This window comes from Delphinus delphis, chromosome 1 (assembly GCF_949987515.2).
Source record: "Delphinus delphis chromosome 1, mDelDel1.2, whole genome shotgun sequence".
In the NCBI taxonomy this organism is placed as follows: Eukaryota; Metazoa; Chordata; class Mammalia; order Artiodactyla; family Delphinidae; genus Delphinus; species Delphinus delphis.
Genome location: NC_082683.1, coordinates 102,194,811 through 102,217,347, shown reverse-complemented (window position 1 = coordinate 102,217,347; position 22,537 = coordinate 102,194,811). Strand labels below are relative to the sequence as shown.

Here is a 22,537-nt window from a genome sequence, read left to right as displayed (position 1 = left end):
TATGTGAGACTTGTTCATATGCTTTGCTTAATTAAGATTCAGAGAGCCTGTGAGGTTTTATTTATGAAACATAATCCAAATCAAAATAGTGTTGTGTTTTCCTCTCAAAAAACTAGATCCAGTATTATAATGGGGTGTATATAACAGTTGCCATGAATTAAGCACGTGCTCTGTGCCAAGTGCTGTGCTTAGAGTTTTAGATTTTTGTTTTCATTTAATTGTCACACCAGTTTTATAAGGTAGAGACTGTTAAGGAGGAGAACAAAGTTGAGGTAGATCAAGTACCTTGTCCAAGTTCACACAACAAATAAGTGGTAGAACCTGCTAGCACTTAGGTCTGTTTGACTCAAAGTCTATGTATTCCCAACCCAAGAATAGGTAAGCAACTTTTTGTTGATTGGTGCAGCCATAGTTAATCTCTTATATATAACATATATATTGTCCAACGTAATTTTGCTAAAGCATGTGAAATTATATGACAGCAAATTACCAATCACACAGATTGTATCCAATATTGTAATCTACAGTAGAGGGGTGGGGGAACCTTCTTTGGGCCATAGAATTCAGAATGGGGTTTTATTTATGTATTTATTAACATTTTGCCATAATTATACCTTCTTTATACACCCATACTTCACTCCTAAATGCTTTGGCATGAGCCCAGTAACATAATATTTATAAAAATTAACAGTAATCTCACAATATCACTTAACTTCTACTCTTACTCAAATTCCTCCAATTGTCACAAGGATGTCTTTTTTTAAATACCAGGATCTAATGAAATTGCACATTTTTCCATTTGTTGCTGTTTTTGTTTATTTTTGACAGGTATCTTTTAGGAATTTTGAAAAAGACTTACAACTACTTTTAAAGAACTAGATCTAGGAATTTGTTTTATTGCTGTCTTTTTACTGTAATTTAAAAAATTGAATTGTACACTCTATTATGGTTATTTGTTTTTTCCCTTTTTAAATTGACTTACAATATTATCGATACATTAGTTTCAGGTGTAAACATAGTGATTCAATATTTTTTTACATTACAAAATGGTCACAATAAGTCTAGTTACCATCTGTCACCACAGAAAGTTATTACAATATTATTGACCATATTCCCTATGCTATACATTACATCTCCATGACTTATTTATTTTATAACTGGAAGTTTGTACCTCTTAATCTCCCTCACCTATTTCACTCACCCTCTCTATCCATCTTCCCTCTGGTAACCACCAGTTTATTCTCTGTATCTATGAGTCTGTTTCTGTTTTGAATGTCTGTTTGTTTTGTTTTTTAGATTCCACATATAAGTGAAATCATATGGTATTGGTCTTTCTCTGTCTCACTGGTTTTACTTAGCCTAATACTTTCTATATCCATGTTGTAGAAGGCAAGATTCCATTTTTTATGGATGAGTAATATTCCATTATATATAAATACCACATCTTCTTTATTCATTCATCTATCAGTAGACACATAGGTTGCGTCCATATCTTGGCTATTGTAAATAATGCTGCAATGAATATTGGTGTGCACATGTTTTTTTCCAGTTAGTGTGTTTGTTTTCTTCAGGTACACAGAAGTGAATTTGCTGGATCATACGGCAGTTTGTGTTAATTTTTTGAGGAGCTGCCACACTGTTTTCCATAGTGGCTGCAACAATTTATGTTCCCACCAGCAATGCATGAGGGTTCCCTTTTCTCCACACCCTCGCCAACACTTGTTCTTTGTTGTCTTTTTTGAGGATAGCCATTCTGACAAGTGTGAGGTAGCACCTCATTGTGGTTTTGATTTGCATTTCCCTGATGATTAGTGATGCTGAGCATCTTTTCATGTGCCTGTTGGCCATCTCTGTGGCTTCTTTGGACAATGTGTTTTCAGGTCCCCTTCCTATTTTCTAATCAGGTTTTTGTTGTTGTTGTTGTTGCTTTTACTATTGAGTTGTATGAGTTCTTTGTATAGTTTGGATATTAACCCCTTATCAGATATATCATTTGCAGATAGCTTCTCCCATTCGGCAGGCTGCTGTTTCATTTCGTTGATAGCTTCCTTCCCTGTGCAGAACCTTTTTAGTTTGATATAGTCCCATTTGTTTATTTTTGCTTTTGTTTCCCTTGCCTGAGGAGGCAGATCCAAAAAAGTATTACTATGATGGATGTAAAAAAGCATACTACCTATGTTGATTTCTGGTCTTACAGCACTGTGGTTGGAAAAGATGCATCATATGATTTTAGTCTTTTAAATTTATTGAGACTTGTTTTGTAGCCCAGCATGTTATCTGTCCTGGAGAATGTTCTATGTGTACTTGAAAAGGATGTGTATTCAACTGCTTTTGGATGTAATGTTCTCTATATATCTATTAGGGTCATCTGGTCTCATGTATCATTTAAGGCCAATGTTTCCTAATTGATTTCCTGTCCGGATGATCTGTCCATTGATGTAAGTGGGACATTAAAGTCCCCTAATATTATTGTGTTACTGTCACAATTTTTCCCATTATGTTTGTTAATATTTGCATTATGTATTTAAGTGTTCCTATGTTGGGTACATAGATATTTACAATTGTTTTATCTTCTTGTTGGATTGGTCCCTTTATCATTATGTAATCTCTTTCTCTGTCTCTTATTACAGTCTTTGTTTTAATTTTTTACTTAATTAATTAATTAATTAATTTTTGGCTGTGTTGGGTCTTCGTTGCTGCATGTGGGCTTTCTCTAGTTGCGATGAGTGGGGGCTGCTCTTCGTTGCAGTGAGTGGGCTTCTCATTGTCATGGCTTCTCTTGTTGCGGAGCATGGGCTCTGGGCACGCAGGCTTCAGTAGTTGTGGCCTGTGGGCTCTAGAGCTCAGGCTCAGTAGTTGTGGTGCTTGGGCTTAGTTGCTCCACGGCATGTGGGATCTTCCTGGGCCAGGGCTCGAACCCATGTCCCTTGCATTGGCAGGCAGATTATTAACTACTGCGCCACCAGGGAAGCCCCACAGTCTTTATTTTAAAGTCTGTTTTGTCTGATGTAAGTATTGCTTCCCCAGCTTTCTTTTTATTTCTATTTGCATGAATACCTTTTTTCCGTCCACTCGCTTTTAGTCTATGTCTTTAGATCTGAAGTGATTCTCTTATAGGCAGCATATAGATGGGTCTTTTTTTTTTTTTTTAATCCATTCAGCCACTCTATGTCTTTTGGTTGGAACATTTAGTCCATTCATTGAAAGTAATTATTGATAGGTGTGTACTTATTGCCATTTTGTTCATTGTTTTCTGGTTGTTTTTACAATTCTTTTTTGTTCCTTTTTTCTCCTTTTGCTCTCTTTTCTTGTGATTTGATGACTATCTTTAGTGTTACGTTTGGATTCTTTTCTCTTTTTTGTGTATGTATCTATCATAGGCTTTTGGTTCCCATGAGGTTCATATATAACTATATAATGAGTCAATTTTATGAGATTATTTTAAGTTGATGATCTCTTAAGTTTGAACACATTATAACAACCCTGCGTTTTTGCTGCCCACCCCACCCTCGCATTTAATGTTTTTTGGTTTTTGGTTTTTTTGCAGTACGCGGGCCTCTCACTGTTGTGGCCTTTCCTGTTGCGGAGCACAAGCTCCGGACGCACAGGCTCAGTGGTCATGGCTCACGGGCCCAGCCGCTCCACGGCATGTGGGATCTTCCCAGACCGGGGCACGAACCCGTGTCCCCTGCATCGGCAGGCAGACTCTCAACCACTGCACCACCAGGGAAGCCCACATTTAATGTTTTTGATGTCATATTTTATATCTTTTTATTTTGTGTATTCCTTAACTTTTTACTATAGATATAGATGATTTTATCGCTTTTGTCTTTTAACCTTCCTACTAGCTTTTTGTGTGGTTGACCTTTACTGTATGTTTGCCTTTACCAATGAGATTTTTCCTTTTTTAGTTTTCATATTTCTAGTTGTGGTCTTTTCTGCTTAGAGAAGTCCCTTTAACATTCCTTGTAAAGCTGGTTTAGTGACACTGAACTCTTTTAGCTTTTGCTTGTCTCCTTCATATCTGAATGATAGCCTTTCTGGGTAGAATATTTTTGGTTGTAAGTTTTTTTCCTTTCATCACGTTAAGTACATCATGATGTACTTCTGGCCTGCAAAGATTCTGCTGAAAAGTCAGGTGAAAGTCTTATGTGAGTTCCTTTGTGTGTACTGGTTGCTTTTCCCTTACTGCTTTTAAGATTCTCTTTTTATCTTTAACTTTTGCTGTTTTAATTGCAATGTGTCTTGGTGTGACCTCTTTGGGTTCATCTTGTTTGGGACTTTCTGTACTTCCTAAACTTGGATGTCTGTTTCCTTTCTCAGGTTAGGGAAGTTTTTAGCTGTTATCACTTCAAATAAGTTTTCTGTCCCTTTCTCTCTTCTCCTTCTGGCACCCCTATAATGTGAATGTTAGTGTGCCTGCTGTTGTCTCAGAGGTCTCTTAAACTAGCCTTACTTTTTAAAGTTCTTTTTTTTTTCTGTTCAGCTTGGGTGAATTTCACTACTCTGTCTTCCAAGTTCACTGATGCATTCCTCTGTGTCATCTAATCTCCTGTTGATTCCTTCTAGTGTATTTTTAAAATTTCAGTTATTGTACTCTCCAGCTGTTTGAGTCTTCTGTATATTTTCTAACTTTGTTGAACTTCTCACAGTGTTCATTCACTCTTCTCTTGAGTTCACTGAGCACCTTTATGATCATTACCTGAAGTCTTTATTGGTTAGATTGCTTATCTCCACTCACTCAGTTCTTCTTTGGGGGTTTGTCTTGTTCCTTTGTCTGTTATACATTTCTGTCTCCTCACTTTGTCTGATTCTCTATGTTTATTTCTGTGTAGCGGGTAGGTTGGTCACGTTTCCTGGTCTTGGAGAAGTGGCCTTATGTAAGAGATGTCCTGTGGGGCCCAGCAGGACTCTCCCCATCCCCTTTGGTGACTAGAGTTATATGCTCTAGGCTGCCCCCTATATGGGCTGCATGCACTTTTCTGCTGTGGCGGAGCTAAGTAGTGTGGGCAGCTGACTCCACTGACTCCACTGACTCCACTGGCTGCCAGCCCTGCTGGCCTGCTGGGGGGTGGGGCTGGGTCCCAGCATGTCTCCCTCTAATGTGTTTTAATTCATATAGGCTTTGATGGTAGGCATTGCTTTCTCTGTTTAAAAGCAGAAAGTTTGCCAGCATACATCAGCCCTTGTTTGCACAAGTTTTCTGTCTTTTGATTTCTTCTCATGTTGTTTTCTCTTGGGTACAGAAGGCTTTTTGAAGTTTTTACTTAAGGGCACACAGCACCTTAGATTCTGCAGTCACAGATAAAAGCTTCCATCTCAGGATTGAAGGTGAAACCTGGATACAGCCTTTTCCATTTGCTCAGACAAGTTGTTTTTTTGGTTTTTTTGTGTGCGGTACGTGGGCCTCACTGTTGTGGCCTCTCCCGTTGTGGAGCACAGGCTCCGGATGCGCAGGCTCAGCGGCCATGGCTCACAGGCCCAGCCGCTCCGCGGCATGTGGGATCTTCCCAGACTGGGACATGAGCCCATGTCCCCTATATCAGCAGGCGGACTCTCAACCACTGCGCCACCAGGGAAGCCCCAGACAAGTTTTGATATGAAGTGTGACTAAAATAGTGATACCGTCCCCCAAAAAGTGTGGAAAACATTTTAGCAGTTCCTCTTTGGAGATAAGTTTCAGTGCCCATCTACCAGACTCAAAGGAAAATGTCTTTTAGCTACTTTATGGGCATGGGATTCTCTCCTTTGGCCTCTTGGTTTTCTTGTTTTCAGTCCCTTTCCCTTGTGCGCATTGGCCTTCTCCTTCTCAATGCTGCTCGTGCCTTTGCTGATGAGCTCTTAGCCCAAGGACTCTGGGGCTCAAAATGAAACCAGTGAAAGTGAGGGGACCTCTTGCCCAGAATCACTGTAAGAAATCATGTCTGGTCTCTGCCCCCATTTGAAAGTTATTAGTTCAGAGTTCTATCCTTTGTGACCTTGATCTATTCTGTTTAGCAAGTATCCATCTCAGGGAACCAAATTATTTTGATAGGCTTGTTCTGAGGAAATGAACCCATTTTGATTCCTAGTGACCTTCACTTTTCATAATGTTCCCCTGAATGTCTGTTAAGAACAGTGTCTGAATTTCCATCAGCCTCTCTGGTCTGTAGTTTCTGAATGTTTTTCCCATGTAACAGTTAAAAACTAGGAAAAAAAAATGAAGTTTACTGTACACATTCAGGAAATAATAAGAAATTCCTATTAATAAGAAACTAATGACTATGTCATCATAAATTAGTTGTAATAGAGTTTCTCAACTATGAACTGAGTAACTAGAAAATAATAGGGATTATAAAGAAATTTTTAATGAAATGATCAATAGCGCATTGAAATACCTTTAATCAGACTTTGGAGAATAGATTTAAAAAGACTTGCAGAGCATTAAATAGCTCTAGTAAGAACCTTATTCTCCAAAGCATGCTGTAGGTCTCAGACATATCCTGTCTAAGACAAGAACAGTCAAAGGCAAATGTGGCTTTTGAGCGTGATGTGATATGGGTATCTTGAAAGAGCCGGCCAGAGTAGTGCTGTTAAATAGAAATATAATATGAAACAGGTAAAATTAATTCTAATAATATATTTTATTTAACCTAATATACCCACAGTATTTTCATTTCGACATGTAGTTGATATGGAAAATGTTAATGAGAGATTTTACATTCCCCTTTTCATACTTGGCCTTCAAAGTCTGGTGTGTATCTTATACTAACAACACATCTCAATTTGGACTAACCACGTGGCATGGGCTCACGAGCCACATTGGCTAGTGGCTACTGAATCGGACTGCACAGATTGAGAGGGAAATGTCTGGTGAAAGAAGGATTTTTAAGTGCAAGAATAAGGGGTTAAAAAGGCAAGTATTTTAGCATGACAGGAAACAGGGAAGTTCAAAAGGAAGTTGATTTAAAGAACAAACGTCTTAATTCTGGATGCACTCATCCAGGAGACAAGGAATAGCTTGACAACTGAGAGCATATGTGAGGCGAGTTCTGTGGAGTTTCTGGGACTGGGGGACCAGGGGGTTTATTGTCTGTTGGGAGTCAGGGGGCTGCAGTTTCAGTCTGAAATAGATGAAGACAGGGAAGCCATGGTGGCATATCTGAGACCAGTAGATTTCTGCCTTCAGCACTCATGGAAACAGAAATCACTGACGGGGACTGGATGCAGGTGGAATTGACAAGGAAGGACCAAGGCATCTCACACTGTGGCTAACAGTGCAGGCTTTGGAGCTGGCCACCTGTGTCTGGACACCAGCTCTGTCCCGGACCAGCTGAGTGACCACGGTCAGCTTCTGAACCTCTTTGAGCCCCAGTTTCCTCAACTGTAACTTAGTGGTTCTCACTCTTTGAATGCTCTTCCCCACACGCTCAAGCTCACTCCCTCGTTTTTTCTGGGCCCTGCTCACATGCCAGCTGGGACCACCTCACATATAATGGCAACCTCCCTTCTCATTATTAATCATCCTCCCCAATACATTGCTTTATTTTTCTCAGTAGCACTTAACATCACCTGTGATACTTTCCCATTTAACGTGTTCCTCCCTGCCCCGCGTCCCCACCTTCACCAATAATGTAAACTCCAGGCGGGCAGGATTCTGTCTGATTTGTTTAGTGCTGTATCCTCACTGCTTAGTACAGTGCCTGGGACATAGCAGGTACTCAACAAATATTTGGTGAGTGAATAAATGAATAATAAGCCCTACCTCATAGAGTTAAGTTGAGGAATAAATGAGCCTATCCATCTATCTGTCTATCCATCCATCTATCTATCCATCTATCTATCTATCCGTCCATCTATCTATCCATCCATCTATCCATCCATCTATCTATCCGTCCATCTGTCTATCCATCCATCTATCTATCCATCCATCTATCTATCTCTTGGAACAAGTGCCTGGCACACAGTGAGCCTTCAGGAAGTGTGTTGCTGTTGTGGAATATTATTACTGAGGCTGAGTTGGTCTAGGGCTCGTTTGGATTGGATTTATTAAGAGCTAGGTTAAAGAAACAAGCTACACTAAACTTCCTTGAGTGAAAAGACTGGGTGCTCTTCTTTTGATTATCCATGTACCTGGTGAGCATATGTCGTATGCCCAAACTGGGACATGGGGGCTGACAAACAGAATGTTTGTAGACTTAATAGGACAGATTGTTTGACACTAGCCCTGACGTAGACATGTGAGGAGAGTGGCTGCTCTCTGTACTGTGAGCATGTGTGTTTGTGACTCCAGAGACTTAGTTTCGCAGGCTGCCACCGCTCCAGTACCCCAAGTGGGTATCAACTGAAAGTGTGCTGTGATGCTGAAGTGAGAGGAACAAGGTCATGGTCACAAGCCCCTGTCTGCAGGAGAAATCCAGCTGCTCACTTGGGTACAAAAATGCCCAAGGCCCTCCTATCTCCCAGCTTGAATGAACCTTTAACCGAATTGTCGTTATGGTGTCATACAAACAGGGGAAAATACCAAGATTTATGTATTTGGGTACTGAAACTTTCAGGGGATTTTTTTTCTCTTTTCATCAAATGAATTTTTGCCTTAACTGCTAAAATCTGCAGCCATGTGGAACCTTGAAGAAATTTTAGGAAGAGAAGGAAGTATTTTAAAATCACATTGTTCATTTCTAAGAAAAAACTCCAGAAAAACCTTTCCTCCAAATCCCAGAAGAGTGGTTAGCTCGGCTCTCAGCAATGGCATCAGTGAAACAATTGCATCTCCTCAAACCTCAGACAGGGTGTTAACATTGATGAAGGGCTGATATCCTGAGTGGGTGTAAGCTTATCTGGTGCAATGCCCTGAAGCCCACAACATGTGGTAGGTGAAACCCCGCTAAACCTGAAGGGGATGGCGAGTGGGGAGCCAGCAGACCCTCCAGTCTTGCTTTGGTTCTGGAGGCAGGCAGTGAGGAGGAAAGAGTTCTCTTCTGACAGCATACGAGGGGTCCCAGGCCATTCTGCAGCTTCAGTTGAACGTCTCCACCTCTCCTTGCTGAGTCATGGTTCTCCAACCAGGTTCCACAGCGATTTGAGGTATTGCAAAGCTCAGGGTTTGGGGTGACTATCAAATATTGTAATTCTGTCAGGAAGCCCTGCCTTTTAGACGACATTTAAGTTGTATTTAAATCAGTTTAGTTAATTCACTCAACAAAGATTTATGGAATGTCCTTCATGTGCCAGCAGGGGATGCAGCAAAGATGGAGAACAACCCTGTCTTTGTCCTCATGGGGCTGGCCTGACTATGGGATACCCCTCTGCTCAGATTGGAATTAATTGCCCACTGATTCCATAAAATTTGATTTTTGTGTTCCCATAAAATTTGATTTTTGTGTTCCCGTAAAATTTGAACGTCCAGCATTTCTTGGAAACTTAGAAGATCCGGCAATTCGCACATGTCCACGTGGGTAGGAGCTGAGGGGCCTCTCCCTAGGCGAGCCAGCCTCACCAGAGCTGCAGCCTCCACCGCTCCCTTGTAGGTCACACCTGGCCCGTCTGTGGCTCCTCTGTTGGCTGAACGGCTGGTCTCTATCTCAGGGCTTCATTTGCTAGTTCTCACAGGCTTCTCAGCTGCTCCTGTGATTTTGTGTCCTTATTACCTCTTTGTTTGCCCCTTGTTTTCTCACCACACACGCCGCTCCAGCTTTTCTTCCTTCCTGCCTTCGAGTCTCTTTTGTCCCCTTACCCTCTCTTACTTTTTCACATGTCACATATTCCTTGCCATCACACATGAGAAGTGCAAACTCTTAGACCTTACTTTCAACTTAGTTTCTTGGTCTTTAATTATGAAACCCTGTCTCATTTTCCATTGAACATCTAAAATTATTTTTAAAAAACAACAGCATTATGAAACTTAGGTTTAAATTTGGGTTCCCATGTAACATTTTGGAGATTTGGGTTCATCGCTGTCTTGCTCAATCAGCTCTTCGCAATTTCCTCATGTATATGAGGATGGGTGTGGGGCGGGCCAGGGTCCTCTGAGGACCTGTCCAGCCCTGACATTCAGTGATGTGTTGACCATTGAGCTTATGCTTCACTTCTAGGTTTCAGAGGTGTGCTTGGCTCCCGACTAGAATGGTTTGCCTTTTCTCATTCCCAACATCTGCTATTCCCATACGTTCTAGAAATTGCATTCTGACATATCCTGTATCACATCACTGTCTTTAATAGCCATATACCACATAGCTAGCCAAATAGAAGCAATGGTTAAAAGTCAGACTATCTGGGTTCAAAAGCAGTTTCGCTACTTAATTAGCTAGTCAGTTAACGTTTGTGTGTCACAGTTTCCTCATCTGCAAAATAGGGTTAAAAATAACAGCTGCTTAATATGGTTTTTCTTTTTAAGTTTTTTTTTCTATCTATCTATTTATTTATTTTTTTTGGCTGCGTTGTGTCTTTGTTGCTGCGTGCAGGCTTTCTCTAGTTGCAGCCAGTTGGAGCTACTCTTCGTTGTGGTGCACAGGCTTCTCATTGTGGTGGCTTCTCTTGTTGCAGAGCACGGGCTCTAGGAGCACAGTCTTCAGTAGTTGTGGCACACGGGCTCAGTAGTTGTGGCTCACGGGCTCTAGAGCATGGACTCAGTAGTTGTGGTACACGGGCTTAGTTGCTTCGCAGCATGTGGGATCTTCCCGGACCAGGGCTCGAACCTGTGTCCCCTTCATTGGCAGGCAGATTCTTAACCACCGTGCCACCAGGGAAGTCCTGATATGGTTTTTGAGAGGATTTGCTGAATACATATTTGTAGAGTTCTTCCAACTGCCTAGTAGATAGTAAGTGCTATATAAGTGTTTGATTAAATAAACTAAAAATAGCAGTCAATCTAAATCCCAGGACCCGGGACTTCCCTGGTGGTCCAGTGGATAAGAATCCACCTTCCAATGCAGGGGATGCGGGTTTGATCTCCAGTTGGGGAGCTAAGATCCCACGTGCTGTGGGGCAACTAAGCCCGCGTGCTCTAGAGACCGTGCGCCACAACTAGAAAGCCCACGTGCCTCAACTACGCAACCTGCGCACTCTGGAGCCCGCATGCCACAACTAGAGAGCCTGTGCGCTGCAACTACTGAGCCTGCGTGCATGCTCTAGAGCCCACGCGCCATAACAAAGAGCCTGCACGCCGCAATGAAAGTTCCTGCGTGCTGTAACTAAGACTCAACACAGCCAAATAAATAAATAAATATTTTTTAAAAGAATCCCAGGACTCAAGTGAAAATGCACAGAGGAATTTGTGGCTGGGAGTTGGGGGAGGTCCCATTTCATTAACCCAGTAGTTAACGGTTACCATATTTTCTAAATCAAAAATCAGGTCACTTTGTCTGCAAAATATTTGAGTTCCACTTCGGACTTCAAGCCCTGTGAGAAGAACTATCAAAACTGGGTATAATGATGATGTTTTTTAAGACTTCAAGAGTCTTTGAAATTGGAAACAAACACAGTACATATAGGTATTAGGTACCCTCATATCTTTCAAAAGAAAAGATCATTCAGTATTATTCCAAACAAATAAACCTCTAACAGTTAAAAAAATTCTGTCTAGCACAGAATATCTGTTTAGGCAATCACTGATACATTTTCCCCCTACCTCTATCTCTCTCTACTTCGAAACAGCAAAAACTCACTCTATGCCCAGTTCTCACACAGCCAGGGTCACCTACAGTGAATGCATTGATGGTGGCCTGAATCACTGAAAGAAAAAGAGGGAAAACCCTGTTGAAAGCCTACTTCATTTCAGCCATTGTGTAAAGACTCTCAGTCTTATTCAAACCTCAAAACAATCTTTTGTGGTAGGCGTTATGATTTGTTTTTTAGGCTGAGGAAACCTAGTGTGGCGAGAACTTTTGAAGGTTCACCCTGGGCGCATCTGCCTTGAAAGTCGGTGCCCTTTTCATTCTGCCCTCTGGCATGGTAAGGTAGCATCCCTGTGGTCCCTTTTCTGACCATTCACTGTTATCAGCAAAGTAAGCAACTCACTGCTGACTCCTTTCCTTAGCTGCTGTTTGTTTGCTCATTCTTTCATTCGTTCAGGGTGTGTGACCTTGAGAAAAAAATTCACTCTCCTTTCTCCTATTCTTTTTCATTGGAAACAGTCATATTGGTAACTTACCTTAGGATCAGTCTTGGAGGTGCAACAGAAAAGACTTTACTATAGGAAGGAAATGGTAGACATAGCATCTACAAATGTAATGGATCCCAAATCTGTATCTTCCCCTGGGAACCCGCAGACCTGTGGACCCCGCAGCCTCCTGGACAGCTCCAGGCAGATGTCTTGCAGGTCGCTTATGCTTAGCATCCATCAGTCAGCTGACATCTGGGTGAAGAGGGGGAGGAGAGATGGCCAAGCAGAGGAAGAAGTGCCTCTGAGGAGGCAGGTCCTGAATCAGGAAGGCGCTGGGCGTGTCTGAGGAAATAAAAGCAGTTCCAAAAGGCTCGAAGGAAGAGAGCAAGAGGGGAACGGGTGGGGAATGAGGCTGGAGAGGCAGGCAGGGGCCAGACCACAGGGTCTGTGAGTGAGGGGCTGGGCCATGTCAGGTCTGTTCTGGTCCCTCAGCTACCATAAACTTGCTGAGTGACCTTGAGCAATTGATATGTCTCCCGGGGCCTGAGAGATGGAGTTAGCAACACCACTGCACGGGGATGTGGAGAGGATTAAAAAGGGACACAAGTACGTGAACACGTAACTGGCCGAGGGTAAGCGTTCAGTAACATCTTCTTCCGTTTTTCTTGGTGCCCTGTCCTTTCACCTGTGAAATGGGGGTTATTTGACTGACTAATTGTTGGAGTTTCTTCCAGCTCAAAATGACTATGATTTTTTCTGAACTGGTCTCCCCCTTTTTCCACCGTTAGCTCCATTCCAGACTTTTCTTCTTCCTGTTCTCAAGCCCAGGAAACATCACCTTCCCCTGGGAAAAACAGAAGCCAGCTTTATGCAGCCAGGGAGGGGCAGTTCAACTGAGACCTCTTCTCTTCCTCCACCACCCTACTTACCCTCATCCGTTCATTCATCTATTCATGTACAAGACATTTCGAGCCGCCACTATTGTGTGTGGATAGACTCTCACCCCTCAAATCTTATTCCTTTTCATGCCTTTTCATGGGCTCTGGTTGATTGGGAGAAACAGTGCATGGTCAGGAAAGCCACAGAAGGACGCTGGTGTATTGCAGGCAGCCTCCCTGGATTAAGGGAGGTGGGTTCTAAAAATCCTTGCACATAGACAAATGGGGCGTATTTGCTTCTTATTTGAAATTACTGGATACAATTGCCTGCAATTGGTCTATTTAATATTTTTGATTTTTCCTGTACTCTGTCAATTACCCTGATTGCTTCTAGGTAAAAACTTCAATCAATCAAGTTTTAATTTCTCTTTTATGTCTCTCCCCTAACAGCTGCTCTTCTCTCTTAAGAAAGTCAAGTCTGGAGCACGATGCATTGAAGCCCATTTTGGGGTATCAAGAATATCCCAATCTAGTAGTAATAGTAAATGTTTAACAACTGGATTGATGTGGAGGAGGTGGGAGGTTCTGATGTGAAGCATGAGGCAGTTTCTCTGCTATAAATACTCCCACTGTGGTGCACTCCAAGCTCTCCAGGCTTCCCTGAACGGAGTCCGGCAGAGAGGCTAACAACAGTTGGTTTCAACACGCCACCGCACCCAGGCCTCGAGACCTCAATCTTCATCACACTCCCTGACTTCCTTCCTGGTCATTCTGATTTCAGTTAATGGCACCTCAGTCAGCCAGGAGAGAGGCCTGGCAGTCACCATTAACTCCTCTCATCCAATCACTAAATCCTGTTCATTTCCCTCTCAAATGTAGAGTCTGTCCACTTATCCATCCCCACCGCCGGCGCCCTGGTCTGGTCTCCCGGTCCAGCCTTCTTTCACTGCTCCCGCACTGACTGCCCTTCTGGGTTTTCTCTGCCCTCCATCCTTACCCTGTTGACCAGTGTCCACCCTGCAGACAAAGTCAACCTACTGAAACTTAAATGTCATGCCGGTCTTCCCTGTCCGTGACCTTCCCTTGCCATTAGGATAAATTCCAAACGCTTAGCGTATCTTACCGGACATGGCCCAGCCCCTCACTCACAGACCCTGTGGTCTGGCCCCTGCCTGCCTCTCCAGCCTCATTCCCCACCCGTTCCCCCCTTGCTCTCTTCCTTCGAGCCTTTTGGAACTGCTTTTATTTCCTCAGACACGCCCAGCGCCTTCCTGATTTAAGGCCTGCCTCTTCAGAGGGGCTGCTTCCTCTGTCTGCTTGGCCATCTCTCCTTCCCCTCCTCACCCGGCTGTCAGCTTGCAGACTCCTCTTATCTTCTGGTGGTTTGCTGTCCTGTGTCAATTTCAGCATGATTTGCTAGGAAAGGCCTTTGCCTGGGTGGCTCTCCTTGTCTGCTCAGTGTCTCCTCCCTTGAGGGCCTGGAGTGACACCTGTCTTGTTTGCCGCCATATTCCCAGCATTGCCCACAGTACCTGGCACGTAGTTGGTGCTCCCTAAATGTTGAATCCACTTCTTGGATTTCTGTGGGCCCCAGTTCCCTATTAAAGAATAAACTCTTACAGGGTCAAGCATGTTCTCCTTCCTATACTTTTTATCAGCAGTTTATCAGCTTAGTACAAAAAGTAGCTAATGAATAATTTTACCACTAAATTTAATCATTTTCCCCCCACAAGGCATCTTGGAAGATAATTTTCTGCTTTTGATCAAGTCATGTTATCTTCCCTAACCAATTTCTTTTTTTTCTCCTAGATTTCATTAGCTGTGATTCCCAAGTAATATATGGAGCTGTGAACAAGAGTGTAACTTTATACACATCAAGTTTTAAACCCTTTAAGGAGATTGTGTGGAAAAGAGGAAAGGATAAAGTTGTAGAATGGGATGACCAATCTGAAGTCAGAGCTTTTCTATCTTTTAAAGATAGAGTTTACTTAGACACTGTGTCGGGTAACCTCACAATCGACAAGTTAACACCATCGGACGAAGATGAGTACGGAATTGAATCCCCAAGTGTTAGAAATAACACCAAGTTCACCCTCAGAGTGATCGGTGAGTATGCCATAACATTGGTTTGTTCAAATGGCAGATTTCTAACTATTTTAAGATACTAATCATTGGTTTATGAGAAATAAAAATTAGTCATCACCTGTTGTCAGGGTTTTCCTCTCTTTCCGGTACACAGGAGCCACTTTCAGCTCCCTTGTCATCCTCTTGGTGAGGAGGGGATGTGACTGAGGTCAGGAGAACAGCACACGTTGGGCAGAGCTGCTGGCAGCAGCATCCCTTGTCTTGCTGGGAATGGGAAAGGGATGTCGTGGCATCAGTGAGCTCAGAACTCTGAACCATGGATAGGTGGTGCTCTATAAATTAAAGTTCCTGCTTCCCCTTGCAGCTCACACAGGAGGTGGGATTTTTTTTTTCCTCCTCTTCCCACTTTAAACTGGAACTGGGGATAGGATACAGGTTCCTCTGTGCTTCTCGCTGATGTTTCCAGGTTATTCTCCTTCCCTCATCTCTAAAGCACTTTCCTTGTTGCAGTCATCCAGAGGCTGATGGGTACACTTTAATGTTTCTTTTTTTCCCCAGTTTTATTGAGAAATAATTGACATCCATCACTGTACAAGTTGAAGGCATACAGCATGGTGGTTTGATTTACATGCATTGTGAAATGATTACCACGATAGGTTCAGCTAGCATCCGTCTTCTCATATAGATACCATAAAAAGAAAAGAAAGAAAAAAGGAAAAAAATGTTCTTCCTGTGATGAGAACTTAGTATCTTCTCTCTTAACAACTTACCTACATACCACACAGCAGTGTTAGCTATAGTCATCATGTAGCACATTGTATCCCTAGTGTTCATATATTTTATAACTGGAAGTTTATACCTTTTGACCACTTTCCTCCAACTCCCCTTCCTCCCACCCTCCACCTCTGGTAACCACAAGTCTGATCTCTTTTTCTATGAGCTTCGTTTTTTTCTTTTTACATTCCACTAAATCTAAAAAGATTTCTAGAGATTTCTCTCCTTTTAGAGATCATACAGTATTTGCATTCTCGGTCTGATTTATTTCACTTAGCATAATGCCTTCAGGGTCTACCTATGTTGTCACAAATGGTAGGATTCTCTCACTTTTCTTTTATGGCTGAATAATAGTCCATTTATATACACCACATCTTCTTTATCCATTCATCTGTTGATGGACACTTACAATGTTTCCATGTCTTGGCTATTGTAAATAGTGCTGCTAAGAACATCACCCCAATATTTCCTGATTATTTTAGTGCCTGGTTCCTTTTCACTGTTTCTGATGTTCCTGCTGTCATAATTCTTGGTGCTTTTGTAATATTTAAATAAAATTTCTTTCTAATATCCTGACTTCTTAGTCCTTGCTCTCCTCTCCTGTAATGATCTTCTCCTTCACTCTGTCTTACCTCTCCCCACAGATATAATGTAGAACTTGTCTTTACCAGTGATTCCATTCCCTCCATCACCTCAGTATCTCAGTTCCACTTCCTCTGCTGGAAGCTCAGTTCCTCTGCTCTGCCAACTCTGACAGTCCTTCCCCCACTGATGTCCTCCCTGCCCTTCTTCTGCGCCCCAGTGCCGTGCTCACTCCCTGGGCTCACTCTGTTGCAGACACACCCAGCTTCTTTGCTCCTTTTCTGATTGGTCGTGCTCAATGATTGAACTTTGACTGGACGAGCCCAGTCCAGCCAGGTGCGATCCAACGTTCTGTGCTCACGCCTTGTAGCTGCAGAAAAGCACATCACCTTGCAGAGTCCCACACTTTAAAATTCTGATGATTTACTGCAGCTAAACCCAATATGTTCCTAGTGTCTTCACTCACCCACTCCCAGCAGTTTACCTTTTCTCTCCTCAAACCTTGAACACCTCCTTCTCCAGACCCACTGCTCAGCTGAAGGCTTTGCTTCTTGTTTCACTGAGGAAAACGAGCAACCAGAAGAGAACTTCGACAAGCTCTCACCACTAGCCTATCTGCTTACCTGTGCCTGACCCTGTATCCCCTGTTCTCTACCATTCCTGTTCGGCAGTTCTTACTTTCAGCTTGCTGAGTTCTCATCTGGAGCCAAACCCTCTACTTGTGCCCTGGATCCCACCTCCTCTCATTATACTCAGGGATGTCACTTCTGTAATTCTACCCACTCTCTCCTTACAGTAATTTCCTCCACGAGATAATGACTCATTCCCATCAGCATACAAATAAGCGATTATCTGTACCATCATTGCAAGCCCTCTTCTGGCCCCTCTACTCCTCCACCTACCACCCACTTTTCTGCCTTCAGTTTATAGAGAATCTACTGGAAGAGCTGTCTACATACCCCCTTTCTCCTATTCACTTTTAAGCTACTCCAGACAGGCTTTCATCCCCACTGCTGTACCCAAACTCCTCATGACTTCCTCATGTATAAATCCAGTGACTCATTCTCCATCCACATCTTTCTCTCAGAAGTTTTTGAAATAGCTAACCACTCCCTCCTCTGTGAAACATCTTCACCTTAGCATCCGGGCACCACCCGACTCTAGTTTCCTTTTAAGTCACTAACAGTTCCTTCTCAGTTTCCTTTGTTGGTTCGTTCCCTTATCCCCTTGCATCCCCCAACCTCTTTTTTTTTTAATTTATTTTTGGCCGCGTTGGGTCTTCGTTGCTGCGTGCGGGCTTCCTCTAGTTGCGGCGAGCAGGGTCTACTCTTCCTTGCGGTGCGTGGGCTTCTCATTGCGGTGGCTTCTCATGTTGTGGAGCACAGACTCTAGGCACACGGGCTTCAGTAGTTGCAGCACACGGGCTCAGTAGTTGTGGCATGCGGGCTCTAGAGCGCAGGCTCCATAGTTGTGACGCACGGGCTCAGTTCCGTGTCCCCTGCATTGGCAGGCAGACTGCTAACCACTGCACCACCAGGGAAGTCCCTCCCCCAACCTCTTAACATTGGCGACTTCAAGGCTTAAGCCTTGGACCTCTTCCCTTCTCTGCCTGCATTCACACCCAGGTGGGTGGGCTTATCACATGTCAGGGCTTTAAATAGCATTCAGTGCTGATAGTGCATAGATTTAGAGCTCTAGCCCAGACCTCCACTGAGCTCCTTAGGTGTTTATCTGACTGCCTACTCTGTCTCCACTCAGATATCTAAGTGGCCTCTCAAATCTCACATGTCCAGAAGTGAGCTCATGACCTTTCCCTCAAAACCTGTTCCTCCCCAAACCTTCCCCCTCTCGGTTAATGGCAGCTCCAGCCTTGCAGTTGCTCAAGCTGAAACCTTGGTATCATCCTTGACACCTCTCGTTCTCTTGAACACCATGTTCACTCCACCAGAAAATTTTGTTGGTTCTGCCTTCAAAATATAACCAGAATCTGACCACCTCTCATCATGTCCTCTGGTCTGATCCAGGACTGCTTCATTCTCACCTGGAGGATTGCAATAGCCTGCTAATGGGTCTCCCAGCTTCCACCCTTGCCCCTCTACAGTTTAATTTTAAACACAGAAGCCAGAGTGGTCTTCTTAAAACAGAAGTCAGATCACATCACTCCTCTGCTTAGAACTTTCTAGTGGCCCCATCTGACTCTGAGATACAGCTAAAGTCTTTACAGTGGCCTACAAGGCTATATGAGATCTGGCCCCTGTGACCTCCCCTTGCTTTTCTCAGATGTCCTAGTAATGCTTTTGCCTCATAGCTGCCTTTTCTGTGCCGCCACCCAGCACAGCTCAACCTGTACCCATCTGTCCCCTCTCTGGCGTCACAGTTTCACTTGTTTTATCCAAGATGTGGGTATAGTTCTAGGCCTACTTCCTCTATGTTAAAGGGTGTTTTAGGAAGATCCAACTGGTGGCAAAACTCTGTAAGATGGTTTCCAGGGGATGGAGAAGAGGCAGAGTGCAATATAGCAGTTCAAGTCTGAGCTGTTTGATGTGGTCTCAGTGGAACAGGATATAGCTGGGTGAATAGCTGTCCCTCACCGGTTCAGCTACCCAGTATCGGAGACAGTGGGAGGGAGAGAGAATTTCTCTGTTGTTCACCGTTGTACCCCCAGAGCCCAGCAAAGGATTTGAATAGGTAATGGGCACTCAGCAGACATGGAAGCAATTGATCAGGATGATTGGGAGGTGGAATGCACAATTTAGAGTAATGGGGGGGGGGCTCTCAGACTGGGTGACTGGTTTGTCCAGGAGATGATGAACTCCTTTTAGATAAGTGAAGCTTGTTAAGGTATGCAGGCATCCTGTTAGAAGGATCAAGCAATGCCTTTGAAGAAGCAAAAATCCTTAAAAGCTGCAAGCTGGAGATTTGGCAGTTGTAGGGCAAGCAAACAAAAAGATTGATTCAGAATTTAAATTAGAATAGAATGCATTTTACGAGCCCCTGTATAGAGTTTGTAAAACTGAATTCGAAACATTTAAGTTTCTCTTTTTAAAACTTGATGAAATGTTTAAAAGTAATAATTTTTAAATAATTTAATTGTAAAAATTCCATGGTAACTCAACAAAGGTGCTTGATTTTGGTAGTGAGACTAACTGGATCGTCCCTAGGAAGCTCAGCAAAGGCCTGCAGAGGAGCAAGGTGCAGGGGAGGCAAGTTTCAATCAGGAGGCACTGAGTGATATTGGCCGTTAATGTGTTGACTTCAAGTTCTGGTTTGGGAATCTGGGTTTTAGCCTGTGGGAGTGGAGAGCCACTGTATCTGATACTGGAGCAGAGAAGTGCCTTGATGAAATATATTTCTGGAAGATTAATCAGATGGGAGGTATTTATGGTGGATTAGGAAAAGGAGACGCCAGGTTGGAAGCTACTGTGATCATCCAGGTAGATAGAGGTGTTAGTAGTAGATGTTTGGAAAGGAAAGAATCAGAAGACACTTCCAAGAAAGAGTTAATAAGATTTAGATTTTGCTTATAAAAATACATACGTGAATGTCAAAACGATTAGTCATACTTTTGTTTTTAGAAATGAGGAAGTCATACTTCCATGATGGTGTGTTAAGACTAAACTAATAAGACTCAGTAATCTTCCGGAGACACCAGACCCTTTCAGAAAGGATATTTTAGACAGGGGGATTTCCTGGTACCTCTAGGTTCAGAGCATCTACGTCCTTCTGTGTAAGTGAACATCTGGCTTTCCTCCTTCCCTCAAAGTCCCCTTAAAAATTTCCACCATCAGCGTTTAATAGTCCTTGCCCATCCTCTTATAACCTTTATTGCATGGAGGCTGGTAATGTTCATATAAGTACAATTAACTGCTCTATCCTTAAAAGGTCTGGACTGGCATATGACTTTTTATTAAAGTTTATGGAAATATAGAAATGTCATCAGATATGTATAAGAAATTCTCATTTCTTACAGAATAGTGAGCTGAACTCATTAATTATAAATCGACTAAGTTGTCTTAGGGCTGAAGTAGGCACATTTCTTGCCAGTTGCTTAAGGCACAGATGTAACTAACATTTGTTAGATTATAGCTGTGGTAAGTCCCGTCATGGGCAGCGAGACTTCGGCTGAACTAGGTCCCATCATGGGTAGCGGGACATTGGCTGAACTAGATCAATAAACTAGAATCTGTAACAGAACAGGTGAACTTTTCATCTTCCAAACTGAAACTCTGTACCCATTAAACGCGAACTCCCCATTCCCTCCTCCCCCAGTTCCCTGGCAACTATCATTCTATTTTCTGTCTCTAAGAATCTGGCTACTGTTAAGAACCTCCTATCAGTGGAATCGTGTAAGATTTATTCTTTCGTGACTGCCTTATTTCACTTAGCATAACATCTTCAAGGTCCATCCATGTTGTAGCATGTGTCTGAATTTCCTTTCTTTTAAGACTGAGTACAAATGTGATTTTGAATGATCCTGCTTAGGATTATCTGTGGTGGTTTTTCCAGTAGACCATGGGATTCTGAAGTGATTATTAGAAGAGGCTCCAAGTTGCTACTTGAGCACTGGGTTCAGCAGTCATTTCTGCTCAGGACCTGTTCTTGGCCAAATCATGAATCATGGCTTCTGGGCCTTCCAAGTGTCCCCTCACCTTCCTTATCCATTTTCCCTTGAAACCAAGCTTCGTTGGTGCCTGCCTCTGCCACGACTCACCACTCGTCACCCTGCTTACTGATAGCAGGTAGTCTGCAGTGAATACACACTCGTGTGTGTGTATGTCTTAGAGTTCTTTTAACTAAAGAACACAACTTGAAGGCGGCATGTAATGAATTATGTGAGCTAGATTAAACCTAAAACTTGAGGAAACGCCAAGCAGAAAGCGAAGTCGTGTGTGACTCAGGTCTAACAAGACAGGCTGGGTGTGTTATTTAACTGAGCCAGAAAGAAGTCAGGAGGAGAAGAGGGAGGCAAGATGAGTTGAACATATTTATTTTTTAGATTATCAAGTGGGGCTTGTGTTCCTTTGTCTTAGAAAATATTTTAAATGACAGCATAGTATCGCATCATCTTGATGAACTTTAATTCGCTTTTTAGTAGATGTTTGCAAGGTATTGAAATTTTATTATCCAAATGCTACCATGACCAATTTTTGTATATTCCATATATTTTTACATGTTTCTCAAATCTCTTGTGATTAGTTTTTGGTGGAAAGGAGAGATGCAAGAAGGTATATGAATTAATAAACCACTGACTAATGGGGTGAGCCGATGGGCTTTGAGGTTAAATTTAGAGGGTGATAATGGCGTGTCATGACTTCTGTCTTATCCATCCTTGCAACTCCAGCTGCCTTAGCCAGCAGGAGGTGCTTCCAGAATAAACCTGGGGGTGAGGCCTCTAGACCGACAGGGCTGTGACAAGTGCCGTGCCCTCCTCTACCTCAGAGCGGGGCCAGCCCACAGTACAGCTCCTCAGAACCTTTTGCAAAATCCTTTGAGTCAGGTGTGCTTTGGAATTCAGCCTTCTTCAGATTTTAGAAAGGCAATAGATGTAAACTGTTTCCTCTGTGTGTGTTAAGAAGCACTTCACTTAGTTACGGAGAGCCGCTTACTCAAGCATGGAAATATTTTTAGTAAAACATGGTCATAAATATTTGTGAAAAATCTTTTGGCTTTCGGAACTCTTTGGATTTCAGAATTGAGGATAAGGGATTTGGGGCCTGTATCTATGCTGAATTTGAGCAGATAGATCTGACCCAGAAGAAGAGAGAATTCTCTCCCCTTGGTGCTCAAGGGGGTAGACTGCTCGTCTTTTCAAGCTCATAAGGAAGTTGGGAGCTCTTTCTTTTCTTTTTTTTTTTTTTTAAATTTTTGGCTGTGTTGGGTCTTTGTTGCTGCGTGTGGGCTTTCTCTAGTTGTAGCAAGCGGGGTCTAGTCTTCATTGTGGTGCACGGGCTTCTCATTGCAGTGGCTTCGCTTATTGCAGACCACAGGCTCTAGGGTGTGGGCTTCAGTAGTTGTGGCGTGCAGGCTCAGTAGTTGTGGCACACGGGCTCAGTTGCTCCGTGGCATGTGGGATCTTCCCGGACCAGGGATTGAACCCGCGTCCCCTGCATTGGCAGGTAGATTCTTAACCACTGTA

General features: G+C 43.0%; 1 protein-coding gene across 1 annotated transcript in view; it reads left to right on the top strand.

The window, feature by feature from the left end:
- CD58 (CD58 molecule) overlaps positions 1–22,537 on the top strand; it is a 43,924-nt gene that overhangs the window by 7,436 nt on the left and 13,951 nt on the right. The window contains exon 2 of the mRNA XM_060027765.1: positions 14,770–15,066. Within this exon, the coding sequence (XP_059883748.1) occupies positions 14,770–15,066 (297 nt within the window). The remainder of the gene's footprint in view (positions 1–14,769; positions 15,067–22,537) is intronic.